Here is a 17,626-nt window from a genome sequence, read left to right as displayed (position 1 = left end):
ATCAAACAGACGTATGTGTGAAATCTGATTAAAATGCCTAAATTTTCGAAATCTGCATCTCTTTCGCTTGTAAAACGTTGTTCAAAGCAATCAAAATTTGGAATTCACTCCTAAGGTTTAGCCAGAAATTGCGTTTTCAAACTTAGGAGAATTTTTCATGTTTTGTCTCTGTTGAAAATTAATCCAAAATCCAGAAAATGTTAAGTATAAATTCGCAATCAAAAATCTTCATGAATGCTGCGGTTAAAATTGATCAAGCCCTTTTTAGCTAGAAATGTCGCTCCATGACCAATCTAAATTTTGAATTAATCCCGGCATGCTGGAATATTTTCTATCTAACTCGCCTTCCTTCTTTTGTATCACCTCGTAATCCGCGTCCGACTGTGCAGGATAAATGCCTAAATCGGCGGTAGAATCATCAAAAACGCCCGCTGCAGCCAAGACATCGCGAGCATCCAAATCAAATATCTCGCGCAAGGTTGAAAGGATGAAGTATCAATATCAGAGGGGAGAATTGAGGGAGTCAAAAGTGCAGAGCGTCCGGGACAATGTCGGTGATACCGACCTTGGCCATATTGACATTCAAGGCTTCAGGAATCGGGTCTTCTCACCTAACGCATATGGCAAGCCTAGACAGATGGTGGAAAGTGGCATCGCCCAAGCGGCAGGATTTCCTCCAGCAGTACAGAACTATGAGCTAGTGGTAGAGGCTGCCCGACATTATCAGCCAAATTCCAGACTGGTGCTCCTTGAGAACATGACCATCGCCAACTTCACTCTTGAGGCCATTGACGATGCATTTGACATTCCCTTTCCAAACAATCCCACAGCCACAACTATAGATGAAGCACAAGGGGCATATGATATGAATCTGGCCTGATGCAAAGCACTGATCAATGAAGAGTGGTACAAGGAGAAAAGGCCTCCAAGCGCCAGAATTGTGAAAAAGACCCCCAGAAGTGATTTTCATAATGAACATGGGGATATGGTCACATTACTCAGCCGAGTTATGGGACTCCCTAAATCCAACTACTTTGAAGAGTGGATGTTCTATTTCACAGAGCAAGTCTTCGCGGGGAAGTCTAAATTCGACTGGGCCCAGATCCTAAGCGACAACATTCACACCCAGCTGATAGAGCTTGAAATGAAGAAATACTTCACCATGACCTCTTATTTGGTCTATATGTTCGCCAAGAACCAGCCGCTGCCAGGTTTGATAATGAAAGGTGAAATCGGGAATGGGCCTGATCAGGTAAAGGTCTATGATTGTTACCCGCAGCTGCATTACCAAGATATAGCTCAGAGGGAAAAGAGCAGCCCAGCTTATGCAGTTGGCCAATATGACCGCGTCAATGACGCCTTCACAATGCGCCTGGTCAGGCTAATGCAGGGAGGATTACATATAAGGCTCTCAGAGCAAGCTACTATTCTAGTACAGAGGTATGGAGCTTGGTTCATTCAATTCCCAAGGTTCTCCTACATCTGAATAGCAGGCTTCGATGGTGCCCCTCTTCGACTTCCACGGTACCCAACCGACAAAGTAATTCTTATGGAGGTTGCAAGGCAGTCACGTCCGGCCGACATCTTACTCAGAGAAAGTAAGCAGGCTGGATTCACATTCCCCATGATCATAGGCAACCATGATGTCCACTTGAAGACCCCTACCCTAGCAGAGGAATCCCTTGCAAAGCTGGCCTCTTATGGCCTACAGGACCATTTTCCAAGAAAATACTTCGATCATGATAATCTGGCGAAGAGAGCCCATGGCAGGCGGTACAGAGCAAAGGAATCAGTTGAAGACTATTGGAAGAATTGCTCTGATGACTACGAGGTCAGGAGGCGGGAATATTCTAGACTGAGTGTGCAGCAAATGCGACTCTTTGAATACCGTCGGGTCCCAGATCAGCTCACAGATTCAAGGAATTGCATCCAGGTCCGAGAATTTGAAGCAGTAAGGCATCTCTTGCCAGGCGTTGATTGGTCCCAGGACCCAATCATTGATTTCGAGGCAGTCATGGCAGCCCCAACAAGGTACACAGATCAATGGTTACATCAACAGATTGAGAGGCTAATTCACGAAGGAGTCCAATTCACCTACCACCTAATGGGTAGCCTTGATTCTCAGTCCTCCGAAGATGGGGGAACGTCTAGTACACCCCAGGAAGAAACTGAGAAACCAGAGAAAAGAAAGAAGGCTAAGGCTTGCAGAGGGACTCGGACGTCCAAAAGAACAAGAAGGGAGAAGATTCCTATAAGGAGACCAGAGGTCACGTTATCGTCAAGGGACCCCAGTTCGTCCGACGATGTAGTGGAATTAGATCATATACCTGCTCCGCCTTCTCAAAGTGACATTGATGTGTTTGGAACTGATGATCCTCTCGTGCTTGACATGCTGGAAGCTGAGCTAAGAGCCCTCGAATCGACTGAGCTGGGCAACCAAATAGAGGTAGGAGAGATTCCATCCACCCAGGGAGTCAAAGTGCATGAACCCACTCAATAGAGCTGCCACGAGTTGCTGCTCCACAATACAACCAAAGATGACTCCACCGTCGAAGGAGAGTAAAGGATAGATGAGACTCATGAGCTTGAAAGAATTGAAGAACAACCATCACATGAAGATGTCAGACAGTTGTTCAGTGAAATAGGAGAAAATTCAGCTGCAAGCAAAGAACTTCGCACCTCTTTCACTCCTTCGGTAGTAGAGCAGCTGCGAATCTGTGGTGAGTCGGTTGAGAACGTCAAAGAACAAAATGCAAACTTAACCTTATTATCAGCCCAGATAGTGCCTCAAGAATGGTTGATTGCTAGAGCCCAGCGTAAGGCCGCCACCAAACCACCTATTGATCTAGAGGATATCTTCTCGCGCATAGACCAAGCAAAAGCTAAGGGGAAGAAAAAGCCCAAGGCATATTCTAGAGTGACCAAAGACGAGCAAAGGAACCACACTCTCCACATTGCCACTTCGCTTGTAGACAAGCCAGCAGATCAGATTACACTGGTAGATTATAGCATCACAACTGTCCCCATCGGACGAGCCACTAAAGAGCAAGAAAAAGAAGAATTTAAGGATTCAGTGCAGAATATACTCAGGCAGCTCGAAGAGAAAACGACTGAAAAGGACATGTATCAGGCTCGTGTTGAGCAAGCCGAGGGATACATCGATCAACTCCTAAGGCCACTACACAATGCCTCCAAATCCCATATTCCCCCGACAACATTGGCGCAAAAGACCACAACAAAATTGAAGGAGTATGGGACACCGCAAGGGCCGTCAGGGAATGGATACAAGACATCAAGAAAAGGGGAGAGCGAATCCTTAAGGAAGTAAAAGAAATGGCCCTCCATCGAGAGCTCTCCATTTTCATTGAAGTTAAGGTGAAATGTGTTCTTTCTTGCAATATGCATGGTTTCTTGTTGAATCTTCATTTTAAATGGTAGATAGTTAGATTGAATGGAGAAAAAATGTTGAATGCACTTGCGTGGAATCCGCCTAGTCCAAACCACTAGCCTCTTACTGATTGTAAGGGCGCCTTGCGTGGTCAACTGGCATTGAATGAGCTTAATCTCGAGTCATTACGCGTCTATTGTTCATGCATTAACTTGAATGGTGATCAGTGTTTGACAGTGATGATTTGAACATCTTCAAAACTACCTTAGAAGATCACACTGAGTTGGTGTCAGATTGTTCAATTTGATGGTGAGACCCAGCCCAGTAGGGCTCCACCTAGTCATTCATCTATATTCTTGCATTCTAGGTCTTAGATTAGGTTCTCAAAACCTGTATCTTTTGCCATTTCTTTATCTTCTAGCCAGTAGATAGGACTTGAGTTCCAGCAAATCAAACGCTTAGGTATTCAAACGTAAGTCCCCTTGTGATTCCAGCATAATCACATCACACCAACAGAGCTTATCCGCACGTAGAGACCCTACATATAAGAACCTTGGAGTTGGCTCGATTGATCCTTAGGCGAAATCTTTAGCATTCGGGGAAACTTTGTTCAGGAGAAGATAAGATACTTTGGTATTTTATTCTGTGTTCGCATGTGCATGAAAAACACATCAACAGTATGCTAGTAATTATATGCAATACAACTTTTCGTCTTGTTCCACTAAGTTAGCGTATCCCCTTCTAAGTGCAAAATACCACTTATTTATAAGGATACGAACAATTGCATGAAATAAACAAAACAAATTAATTTCACTAATACCCTAACTACAGCCAATTGCATGATGTAAAAACTTTATTACAAAGTATTTAATACACTAATTCTAATTTGACATCATGTGATTGCCAATTCAATTGATGATTAAAATATTAAAACTATCCCTTAATAGCTCATATGCATCGCATGACAAGATAGATGATCTAAAAATAGTTGACTCTAGTCTAAAAATAGCAAATGCAAAGAATAGTAGAAAGTTATAAAATAGAAGAACTTAGGAAAATATTTTTATCCTTGAAAATGATGACGACAACAGCAATGGGCTAAAAATAGATTTCTTTGATGACATTTAACAATTTTGATGAAATTTTCCTCTACTTGAGGCAATTTCGCTAAGATTTCAAAATTAAAAATTCTTATCTCTGCAAACTCAACAATATCAATGTTTAATTTCAACCCCCTTTGGCCCATGGACAACAGAACTTGAGATCTCTTGATGACAACCTCTCAAAATTATCCTCAGGCTTATAAGACAATACTTCACTTGTATGAAAGTAATTTGTGTTTACTAATGTCTGCTGTAGTTATGAACTCTTTTGCATGCCACTTTATATAAATAGCTGTTCCTAAATTTGAACTTTTCAAATGGTTTTGTGCCTTTCCGATCATTTTCTTTGAGAAGGTACGTCCCTAAAAGAGACACCACCTTTTAAAATTTTTAATCAACCTTTACCAATATTGTTTATTTTACTAAAAAATTACATGCTCTTGTAGAGAGTGTGCCTCACCTTCTACACAACAAAGTTTTTCATTCCTTGTACGTGTGCATATTTTGTGTCATGCACACCTATTTAAAGGTATAGAGAATGTTTTAGAAAAGGTTATGTTTAGATAGGCATCATTTAACTTTTTGTGTGTGCCCACATAGCAATTTTTTTATTTTAAACAAAACTTTGTAGCTTTTTGATGCGCCATTTAGTCCCTTTTATCACAAAAATTTCTCTGAAATAAATTGCTTGTCATGTCTTCTTTTTGTAATAAACTATGTTATGGACTAAATTGCTTATTTCCTATTTCTTGCATCCCATGGTTCAATTGTGTGTGTGTTCTTCCTCTTCTTTTACCCCATGTTTGTTTAAGTTTCTTGAAGTCATTGAGTTTGAAAGCATGTCTCATCTTTTAAATGTTTGTTAGTTGTCGAAGTCTCAGATTTATACATCCTGTCATGCCTTCCATCTTTCTCCCACTCTATTGTTGAACTTTTTGGACTTTCAAACTTGTCGTTACCGACACGCCCGTTGTGTGACCCCCAATGCCTTGACCTATAATATGAATCTTATGGTATCTCCAACCTTGGATCCTTGAGATTCCCGCTTTTGTTTCCATTCTCTTTCCAACCTCTCAGCATGTGTTGTAAAGTCATTGGTGGTCTGTTTTTGGTGCCATAAATTTCAAAAGTGAAATGTTTCTCATCCATCATTGTTCAAATTTGAGGCTGCACGTGTACTTTGTGGATGACCTGTTGTTGTTTGTGAGGGATATAAAAAGTGAATGTGTTCATTTTAGGATTATCATTTACACTTAACTGAATTCCTTCAAATTCTGTTATGAGCACTTGCATTTGAGTGTGAGAAGCTTAGGACAAAAATCCTAGCGATTTTAGGGCAATCTCATACAGAGTTTGTATCTCAGCTTCATTGGAGACAGACTCTAGCTGGATTGTATTGATTTGATTTGCCATTGCTGTTGGTATGAATTATTGTTGTATTTATTGATATTGCAGAACCATTTGAATGTAATACAATGATTGTTTTAATAAGAAAGATATTGGGATTTACACTTACCATTTGCTGTTCATTATAAGAAAAAGATTGGGAGTTGTTTTTGTCATTTGTTGTTTGAAATGTAATGATATTGCTGATACATAAATAGTAATTTTAATTAATGTTGTCTAAGATCTGATTGAATATAGGGCCTGACAGTGTTGTTATCCAAATAATAAGTGTTTGTGGAAGGTTTAGAATCGGATTTGCATTATTGTTTTGGCTCAGGACGTTGCATTGCGCACCTTCATTCTTTTGTGCATGCCTCCTACCCTAGACATGTGCCTCATTCTTAGACATTTGTTGGCTGCCAAAAAGTGGGTGCAATTTTTTGCTCGAAAACTTATTTTCCTTTATGCTCTTTTCTAAGGCATGTCCTATACAACATCCATTTTTTTTGAAGTTTACCTTCCCTCACAGTGACATGCACCTATTCTTTCACGCATACATCATGATTTTTAAACTTTTTGCTTTCTTCTTTCATTGATTTTTTCTCCTAAGTGCATTTGGTTGATGCAAACAACTCAATGCATACTCTTAGTGGACCAACAGATCCTATATTAAGTAATCTACTGTCCTGGAGGGGTTCATTTAATTATTGAGCAGGGACATATATATTTGGATGATGTTGGCACTGTATGTGCAGCCAAGGACTCTCTAAGTTGTCTATCAATCGCATAAAGAGAACTAATTGAATTCAACAATTAACTGAAACAGAGACAATGCTGGAATGTAAGCCTATTTGCACAACAGTTTTTCTAAGTTGCCAGTACGGGTACGGGTACATGGGTATGGTATGCCAGTACGACAATTTTTTTTTTTTGTGGGGGGGGGGGGGTGGGGTTTGGGTACGTCCGTACAAAAAAAATAAAAATCATAAATATATACATATATGCAGTCGAAAAAGTAGAAACAAAAATTAAATTTAGATTCCCAAATATCATCCATATGCTAAACAAAACTTGGAACTATCATATATGATATAAATATAACAAATTGACTGTAAGTCTAATCTACTTTCCATTTGTCAAAATCTGAATGTTATGATAGATATATCGAATTCATTATTCATTGGTTCAACAATAAAATGACACAATTAATAATCAGCATCATATGGGTCACTAGGAAGATCAAGATCAACATCATCATTGACATTAGATGATGTAGCTAGAGTAGTGGAACCACATGCAGCCTCACTGCCACTTGCACTAGCAGCAAATTGGCTATTGGACTCCCCAGAAAGTAAAGATTGTGTGGCAGCTGAAAAATCTAAATCAGTTTGCTTTGGATCTACATCCCAAAACTTTGTGCTCCCATCCTTGTACTCATTTTGCTTATGAGTAAGAAGGTGCAAGTTTGAATGCAAATTATCTAGCTCTTCCGCCTTACTTGCTGCCAATCGGTTGCATTTCACTGAGTGGATAAAGGAGTATGTGCTCCAATTTCGCTTAGATGAAGAGGAACTAGCAACCTATTGAATAATTGACACAAAGTTAGAGGACAATTATAAAATTAACTTTAAATTTTAAAATACTAAAAAATATAAATTTAGAGAGCAATAAAAATTAAGAAACTTACTTGCGATAAAAGTTTGATTGCAAGAGTTTGAAGGTTTGGTGATGTATGGCCATTGAGGTACCACCAAGCATGAGCATCCTTCTTATACTTGTCACGGAGAGCGGAAACACTTTGACCATTGGAGGCTACAAAATCAGCAAACTCACTTGTCATTAAATCCTCCATTTCAGAATCGGGGAAGAGTTTAGTAAGTGCTGTCCTACACCCTTCACTGACTTCTGAATCTCTATATGGTGGTACCCTTGATGGCTTAGCAAGCATTTCATCACTATAAAATTTGGGAGTCAATGCAAATGCAAGAAGATGTAGTGGGGTGGTCATTTTGTTCCACCGCTAAACACAAATTGACTGAACCTCTTTGAGGAAAGTTTCTTCGGGATCTTGCTCTTTTGCATTGATGATGACTTTCATTTCCTCAATCATCCAATCAATGCCATCATATACCTCTTCCAAACATGGGTGATCCGTGTCAGTATAACGGATCATACTCATGATGGGCTTGGTGAAACTCAAAAGATATTCCACTCGATCCCACCAAGTGTCATCTAGGATCATGTGCTTTACATTTGTTGCCCTTTCAGAATTGGATTGCCTCCATAGGGACCAACTTTGACTAATTACCATGCTAGCAAGTGGCTCCCGCACCTTCACAAGTCGTCTCAAGACATGCAAATTGAGTCTCAGCAACCTATTCAAAAATTAAAAATAAAAATTAGAATACAAAGAAGACGATGATCAAATTTAAAAAATAAATTAATGATTACTAAAGTGAAATGCAGATTTTAAAAATTGAAGTGTTTCAATTACCTTTAGCAAACTCCAATTGTGAAAATGATCTGAAAATGGCATGTGACATGTTATGGTTTGTGATGAACATTTGGATCTCTTCAGCCTCAACATAAATTTGTTTGATTCAATGTATTTTCCTACCCATCTTTTGTAGCATGAGGTTGAGAGAGTGGATAGCACAAGGTGTCCAATATATGTGTTCAAACTGCGTCTCAATCAACATACCTGCAGCTCTACAATTCTTTGCATTGTCCGTTATTACTTGGACAACATTTTGAGGTCCCACATCCTGATTGCATTGTATAAGGATGTTAGCAATAAATTGTGCATCCTTCACCTGTCCCTCACAATCCACAACTTTCAGAAACATTGCCCCTTTAGGGCACATTGCAATTACATTAATTAATGACCGATTTTTGGTATCCTTCCATCCATCAGAAATGATGGACACCCTTGTTTGTTTCCATGAATTTCTAATGGGAGCCAATGCATTTTCTATGCTTTTTTACCTCCTTTGCTAGTAAGGTGCTATGCACCTTCTCATAACCTGGCCCTATGTACCCTTGTGGAGCCTCATTTACCTTTCTCAACATATCTTGCCAATATGGTGATCGTACCACATTAAATGACAAACCGTTTGCATATAGACATCTTCCAATGGATTGATCTGCAATCTCTCTAGCATCATTCTTAAATGCTCTCTCTAATGGTCCCTTGATTCTCTTCACAATAACAGGTTCTTCATCAATTCTGCCCAACAATGGGTGGCTCTCTACCACAATATTAGGAAAATTACCATGAGATGGAGAAGTAGGGGGCCTCTTTGTTCTACTTCCTCTTCCTATCAACAAAGGATGGTTTGAGGCACGCCCAACTCTTGCATCTGCTTCCTCTTGCTCTCTAATATATCCTGCTATTTCTTGAGGTGACATCCCATTTCCATCCTTTCCTAGACATGGTTTGATTCCTTGTTGGGGAATGGCACAAAAATGGGCCTTGACACAGCTGTAGGAGCTAGTTTTTTTCACACTACAAAAGTTGCATATCCAATTAAATGTTTCACCATCTTTTACTTGGTCTATTATTTTGACATATTTCCATAAAGGTGAATTTGGGTCGGTTTTGAAAGTCCGTTGAGGAATAGAGCTAGCACTCGTTGCCATTATTATGCTATCTACAACAAATTAAAAAATAATTATTAAAATTTAATATTAAACAATAGATTATAAATGTTAAATATTTAAATTTAATTTAAAATGAAAGTGAAATTATTATAATTATGAAAGTAACCTATAACAACATTTAAATATTTACAAACTTCTAATTATGAAAGTAACTTATAATTAAATATAATTATGAAAGTAACCTATAATTAACTATTTAAATTTTATTTAATGTGAAAATAAAATATTAATTACAAAATAGTTAAAATATTCATATTTAAAATAAATAATACATATCAAAATTAAATATGATATTTAATTTTAATTTGTAGTATTATTATTTTAAATACGAATATTTTAATTATTGTGTAATTAATATTTTATTTTCACATTATATAAAATTTAAATATTTAATATTTATTATTTGTATAAATTAATATATAAATCATTAATTAATAAATTTATATCAAGACTCGATTTATTTTGTTTAAAATACAAAATACAAATAAAAATACAAAGAATACATAACCAAAAATATAGAAAATAAACATAAACAAAATAAATCGAGTCTCACAACGATGAAAATTAAAATACAAACAAGACATCTACGTGTGTCGTCGCTATTGTGTGTCGTCGCTGGTCTACCGTTGTGCCGTGTGCCTCGTGCCATCGTTGGTCTACCTCTTTGCTATCGCTGGTTTTCTCTTCCGTTTTCATTGTGCGTGGTTTCCTCTGTGCGTCGTGCCCTTTTCTCCGATGAAGACAAGCGAAATGCATTTTAACTTTTCGTTTTAGGGTTTAAAGTTTTAAACGACCCAATTTCATTCCGCAAAGTCAATGAAAAACCCCTCGAAAATTGTGCGTGATGCGGATTCGTCAAAAACTCCATGGAATTGCCATGTCGACCTCAGATGCATCGGGATTCATGGGTCAAAACGCGGATGCGTTCTAGGAGCAAAAAAGAGGAACCTTGTCCAATTCCATAGGGATTCCAAGTCGAATCCGAATCAGACACATACCGTACCCGGATTTGGAGGAAAACTTGAACGTACTGGTAACTCAGCAGTTTTTGTGGGTAACTATCAAATGACCCAGTAGTGGATGCAGGTAGTGTAGTGTTATGACTGTGCTGCAGCTTTTAATTTACAATCTATACTACTAATATCATGAACACTATCTATCTAACTGAAGAGAAATAATTATAAAAACTAATCTATTAAAGTAATGAACAATCCTTACTATTGCTAAATTAATAGTTTAACTACTAAAAGGATTACATTACATCAAGTGGCCCTTGCTTGAGGGTTGCAACCCTTGAATGCATAATAGTCTTAACTTAGGATATAATCAATCACTTTATTAATTCTTCAACGTTACATAACAGATAGTAGTAACTTCTCTAGCTAATTAGAAATCTAGCAAAATCTAGTTTGTATCACATATGCGAAAATCTCTCAAACTCTTGCAAAATTGCACTTTATACACAATTTGAGAGAGTGGGCTAGTTACATATTAGAAACTGCTTTGAAGTTTTAACACTTGTCAATCCTCCCTAACACTAAGGATGACTTATTCTTCTAAAACTGAAAACACCTTAAACTAACAAGAGTCACAATCCTATTTGGACTCTTATTCAATCGATAAAATAGAAAAATAGGAAATGTGCAAGAAGCGAATGAATGCCATAATGAAACATAACTCCACTTTCCTACGAACTTCTTCTGTATCTTCCGAGTGCATTTATTCTTCAGAGCCAAGGTCAAGAGAACTCCTAACTGCTGCATTTTGGTTGGCCCAGCCTTGACTTTTTCCACATGGGCCGTAGGGGAACATTCTGCTTTGGCTGTGGGCCATCAGTCAATCTTTAAGCTACAGGTTAGTATCTTAGAGCAAACATTTATTCACAGCAACAACTTTTATAACATTATAACATTATATCAACCATGAAAATCCACAAAACATATTCATTCATCACATGTCATATATCATCTATTAAGTTAAAACATAATTCAGGTTGAAGTCTTAAAACATATAAAAGTCTTGTGAAAGCAACAATAAAACAGTGCCATTTGTAAAACCCACCACTCACCCCAATTATACTTTTGCTTGTCCCCAAGCAAACTAAGGCATAAGATTAAATTGTAATGCATCAAGCCTATAATTTATTGATCACTAACACCTATTCCCTAGGTCATATAAAAGCCTTTCTGCCCTATTATCTTCTCCTACCGTTCCTTCTCCTTTGCCATGTCCACCAATTTCCTTCTTGACCAATGTGGAATTGGACACAGGAGGAGTGATGGAGGAAATAAGAGTGGGAGCCAGGTGATCTTGGTGTCCATGGAGGCTTTGATGTACCTTGTTGCCCTGGATTCCAATGCTATATAGTTGTTTATTGAGTAGGGTTCTTTCCTTTTAAGCTCAGGGGTAAGTTCACTCCATCTGTTTTGACAAAACACCATGGTCTCTTTTTCTGATCTAGTCACCAATGCTTTGAACCTTCTATAATCGTCTGCTATGCATCAAGTGATCTTATCAGCCACTTCTGGTTTGTTAATGAGCTATAAGTTATAACCATTCATCCACAATCTTTTGTGGTTCTATTGATTCTGCTTTGAACTGAAGTGGAGCTGACTTCTCCCTTTCTTGATATGCCTGAAACAATACTCCCCTTTTTGGCTCATTTCTAATGTAAGATGAAAGAGCCTTATATATTAGGGGGTTTTAATTGGCATTATAAGGGACAAGTAGGTTATGAAGGCAAAACTCACACATTTGATCTTTCATGTCTGTTATGGCTCTTGAATAAGCAATTAAAAAAGACCTCGGTGTAATGATGGAGATAGTGAGATCACCAATAAGCTAACTAATCTGAAAACATAAATTTTTTTCTTACAAGTATAGAGCATATACTTGGGCTGGTAGTTAGTAGCTCCTTAGCTGATTTGCTAAGTTGGCCATATTTTCCAAACTGATTGTTAATTTCTTTACCTCCGAGTCTTTTTCTTCCAATTCTGTCTCATACTTGGCCTTAATTTCTTCTTTCTCCTTTTCACATTGCTCTTTAAACCAGTCAAATTTCAATTGAGCACAAGAGCAAGTCCAAGGGTTAATGTTGTAAGCGGCAGTGGTGTCACAAGAGCATCTACTTCCTTAGTAGGTGGTGGCTCATTCTTTTGTAGTTCCGTTAAAGCTATGTGTGCTAGCTTATTTAACCCTATACCCTCCTGCTGGTAATGTATCAGCTGTGTCTCTTATTGCTTAACCTCCTCCTGTAGTCCAATATTTCTTTCTTTATACCTTTTCAATTGCTTTTCTAACTCCTTAATATTCATCATATGTATTCGTCCTTTTCCCAAACACCTATGTCCTGGTTGCCAAGGATTTCTGCACTTGAACTGACTGCTAATTTCTTCACCTTCAAATCTTTTTCTTCCAGTTCTACCTTATACTTGGCCTTAATTTCTTCTTTCTCCTTCTCCCATTGCTGTTTAAACCAGTCAAATTTCAATTGAGCATGGTATAGAGCAAGCTCAAACTGATTTTTAATTTCTCCACCTCTGAGTCTTTTTCTTCCAATTCTGCCTCATACTTGGCCTTAATTTCTTCTTTCCCCTTCTCCCATTGCCGTTTAAACCAGTCAAATTTCAATTGAGTATAGTATAGAGCAAGTCCAAGGATTAATGCTGTAAGCACTAGGGGTGTCACAGGAGCATCTACTTCCTTAGCAGGTGGTGGCTCATTCTTCTGTAGTTCTACTAAAGCTAGGTGAGCTAGCTTATTTAACCCAATACCCTCCTACAAGTGAAGTATCAGCTGTCTCTAATTCCTTAACCTCCCCCTTAGTCCAATTTCTCTTTATTTATACCCTTTCAATTTCTTTTAACTCCTTAATATTCTTCAGAGTTGTCTACAGCTCGCTTTCCTCTTTTCTTGTGAGAAAATTCTCAGGATTAGTAAAAGTCTCAGGTGTGGTGTCCATCTCAATATTATTGTTATCAGATTCCACAGGAGAGACTATCTCTCTCTGCCCTAGGCTCGGCATGTCCTTAGCCTTTTTCTTGGCTATACAGGGGTCTCAATATCATGTGTTTTTTGTCCCATGGTTTCATCTTTTCGCAATTTCTCACCCACAGTTTTATCCTTTCGCTTCCTAAATAAATACATTTTGAATCAGTCTCCAAATTAAGAATATGCTATAGAAACTTATATGAAGATCATTCATCTTGTGTTTGCATTTCCATCAAGTTAATTGAATTGAGTAACTTTGTCAAAGTTTGTGTTGATGCCAGTTTTTCATTAAGGTAATAACTTTGCATATTGCTTTAGCAATTTATCTCATGGAATCATATGATGTTTATTCATATAATCATTTCTTGTGTTGATACCAGGTCATTGGTCCTTGATTTAGCTAGTAGTCAACAAATTCTTGATTTGCAGCTAAGTACAGGTCTCTGCTTCAATTGGTATAGACCGCTCGTTATTCATGCTTGAATTGTTAATCCCCCATATGTCTGAAAATTCACTGTAGTCTTGACTGTTGACAGTTCGGTGCTGCATGTGGGACAAAAACATAGTCAGTTAGATATTTACTTTTAATGCAAAAACCTCAAGAGATAATTTGTACACAGTGCATATTTATAAATTCTGTTAGTTTTAGGTTTAGTTCCATCTCAGGCAGCTTCTCCCAATAATTTGATGAACAGTTATATTGTACATACTGTTCTGTTTTGCGGTGTCACAAAACTAACAAATTAAAATACTAACAAGTCAAAGTGGTCTTGGGTATGAGATGTTGATTGTGTTTGGAACTAACCTCTTGGGTTGCATGGGTGCACTTTGCTAGTAGAGTCAAAGTGGTGTTAGATATGTGATATTGCCAATGTGTCATTTGTGCTTGTGCATCAACTTTTCTGGCACAATCAGTCATTAGTGTACATTGTCTTTATTTTGATTCCCTTTGCTAGTGTGCTATACTGATGGCTCCCGTGTACACAAATTTCAGAATTAGTTTGGACTAAACTTGAGGAACATAGATATTGTCCTAATACTATAATTCACTGTTAAAAATGAAGCAAAGCTAGCCCAGGAAAGGAGATTCTAAGATATGCATGCATTTGGGTGGGAAATATGTTATTTATCATATTCTGTTTTTGGTTTATTATTCCATTGTTTCTTTAATACTAACTTAGCATTTTCATGAGGTAGTTGACTTTTTTATAACAGGATATATATGGTTACAGGTTTGTAGGTCCACGCATTGTTCGATAGATGATGAAGACCAGTGCACATGCGCTTTTAAGGTTTTGTGGCAAGCTGGACCAAATGCATGTAGAATTACCTCCGTGTCTTGTCAGAATATATGCTTGCTGACTACAGGGAGCATTGAAAGTCACCCTGTAATCAGAGAATTTGTAAAGCTTGTTCGATCTAATGAACAAGAGCTTAGTCTGGATCTTAACTCGATGGCAGTCGAATTAAAAGCAGATCAGATGAACAGTCATCTGAGTGCCGATATGAGAAGAGAAGAAGATTATTCATTATCTGGTCATGGTGGTACGAAAAGATCTTCATCATCCTTGGAGGAGCAGAAGGATGGAAAAATCATGGAGGGCAATGTTGGCAAAAGAATTTTCCTTCATTATTCTAGGGGCAATGTTAAGCAGTGGACTCTAAAAAATAGTGAGATGTTCACTGGTGGAAGAAAAGTTCAGGATTATAATCACAAAACTGTAAATTTAAAAGATTCAAAGAACTTACTACAACATGGTGATGATTTAGATTGCAAGGTGCATATTGTGAAAAGTGTGAACATACACACAGAGTCTAAGAGAAATAAGATAGGATCACCAGAATCACTGCCTGCTGTAGTGGATCTCTCATCTGATGATGAAGATGACTATAGTCCTTCAAAGAAGAAATGTGATTATAGAAGTCAGAATTTAAATAGGCAACATGATGATCACATTAAGTCACAGAAAGAATTATCTACGGTTGATGAAATAAAGGCAGACTGCACATGCATATGTGAATGTCATAGGAATGCATGGAGCAGAAATGACAAAGTAACCATTTTTAGATGCAATTATGAAGGTCAGAAGAACATATCAGCTATTCAACATCACTGCAATGGCCATTTTCTTCCAGAAAAGAGCAACTCTTATTCCTCAGTTTATGTAGATTCTGCTGATATGCCCTTTTCTGAATCTGATCACAATCTTCAAAGGAATTTGCATTTTACATGTAAGGAATGCCAGAAGACAAGCACTAGTTCCATGAGGCTTTATTCAAGGCCATCTCAATCAAACATTAGACAGTCAACTTTGCCAGCATGCAATCAATGCAGAACATACTCTGGTAACACTTTCACAGCTCACCGCCAATATTTCTTTCATTCTTCAATATGCAGGTGCAATGAACTACCCATTTCTGATGTGAGTGCATTCTCAGAAGATGAGCCAGTTTATGATGGGGCGGGAACTGGCCACTTCAAGGTTTCAAATGGAAAACATTGTAGGAATTCTATGAAACCAATGCTATCAAGCGAGCGAGAAAACATGATGATTCAAATGGGGCTTAATGAATCTCGATGTCGCTGCACAGATGCTGGATGTGAACATTGTTACGAAGATGTGAGAACTGAGGAGAGACAGTTTTATTCCTTGGAAGTTCTGGGTTTAGATAATCTGGAAAAGGATGTGAACCCATTTGATGTCAAGGAAGTCATAACTTCTATGGGTTGCCGAGTTGCCCATGTTCATATTTTACCAACCCTAAAACTGGAACAATTTACAAGAGGATTTGTTTGGTTCCAAGATCGTGCAAGTTTGATGAAGGCACTAGACTGTTTGCAAGATGACAATTTTTTTGTTGTATCTTCAAATGGAAGGTATGGAATTCTAGCTTAGTAATTGCACTGATGTTTTTTACACTTTGTGTTGAAATTAGGGTCCACTTGTTTTCCCTCTTGAGTATTTCCTGCCAAGAAAAAGATGGTCTGGTGTTTGTCTTTGTTCATATGAAGTTTGTTCTATTGCCTGAGGATATTTAACAAAGTTTGATGAAAAACAACAACTGAAATTATTATTATTTCCGAGGCATATACATAAAATTATTTGATTTGGATATATGAATTAACACCTGAAATTTAATAAATGAAACTTCCACTGCTTGGGCTGTGAAAGCATTCTCTAAAAATTGCTGGACTATAATTTCCTAATCAGTAAATGAATTATATTGCATGATACTTTCATATATGAATGAGTGTTTTTGGTTGCACTGGAGTTAGTATTTTGTTGTCAAAAGACAAATGCATTGCCTTACTAGTAAAAGAGTAGGACCTAATTCCTTTGTCTATGTTTTGCAGGCCCTGGGTTTCACTTGATATAGATGATGGAGTTTTTGGTACTGGTAGCATCTCTGAAGGATTCAATATAAAATCAAAGGTTGTGAATATCTAACTGCTCTTTTCCTCAAGTATGGTTTGTTTCTGGTTTAATAATATCTTAGTTTGATTCAAAGTGATCTCTTTCCCTCTCTCCCGTTATTTCCCTAATTTGCTGCTCCCCCATCATCTCACCCCAACTTATCTACCTCCCTTATCAAGCAAATTAAAATGCATTTGGCTTGGAATTCATATATCAATGTTAGATCGCTTGCAGAATAAATATCTGTTCTGCAATCTTCCATATTAGCCATACATCCTTTTTCCTTTGTGTTGGGGATATTTCTACTGTTCTATGATGTGCCTTTGGCCTATAGCATGTCTTGGGATTTTTAATAATCTATTATGGCTCACATAATCCTTAATTGAGTCATTTATGAGTTCCTATGTATTATTATTATAAGCTAGGTTGGTCTTATTGGATTACGTTGCTAATATTGCCTAATGATGCCTAGATATATGGGAGGTAGTGAGTAGTTTTTAAGCATGAAGTTGCAAGTTCTGTTCATCTTGAAGAATTTGGAGGTTGCCCCCTTGAATTGTGTAATTATTATCAACTGTTGCAAAGTATTTTTTATCATATTATTCTCTTTTGCAAATAATTTCATTAAAAGTGGTATCAGAGTATGTTCTTGGTAGTGCTATGAGACTTGGACTCGGCTCAGA

General features: G+C 37.6%; 1 protein-coding gene across 3 annotated transcripts in view; it reads left to right on the top strand.

Moving 5' to 3' along the window:
• The window catches only part of LOC131052983 (uncharacterized), an 86,220-nt gene that overhangs the window by 26,221 nt on the left and 42,373 nt on the right, over positions 1-17,626 (top strand). The window contains exons 2-4 of one of the 3 annotated variants that reach the window (XM_057987594.2): positions 14,760-15,873; positions 15,967-16,405; positions 16,883-16,961. In XM_057987594.2, coding sequence (XP_057843577.2) covers positions 14,760-15,873; positions 15,967-16,405; positions 16,883-16,961 — 1,632 coding nt within the window. Of the gene's footprint in view, positions 1-10,150; positions 10,624-14,759; positions 16,406-16,882; positions 16,962-17,626 lie in introns of those variants that run through there. The other 2 variants (XM_057987595.2, XM_057987593.2) reach the window with 2 other exon arrangements.

This window comes from Cryptomeria japonica, chromosome 3, assembly GCF_030272615.1.
Source record: "Cryptomeria japonica chromosome 3, Sugi_1.0, whole genome shotgun sequence".
Lineage (NCBI taxonomy): Eukaryota > Viridiplantae > Streptophyta > Pinopsida > Cupressales > Cupressaceae > Cryptomeria > Cryptomeria japonica.
This window is presented reverse-complemented; position numbering and strand designations above follow the sequence as displayed.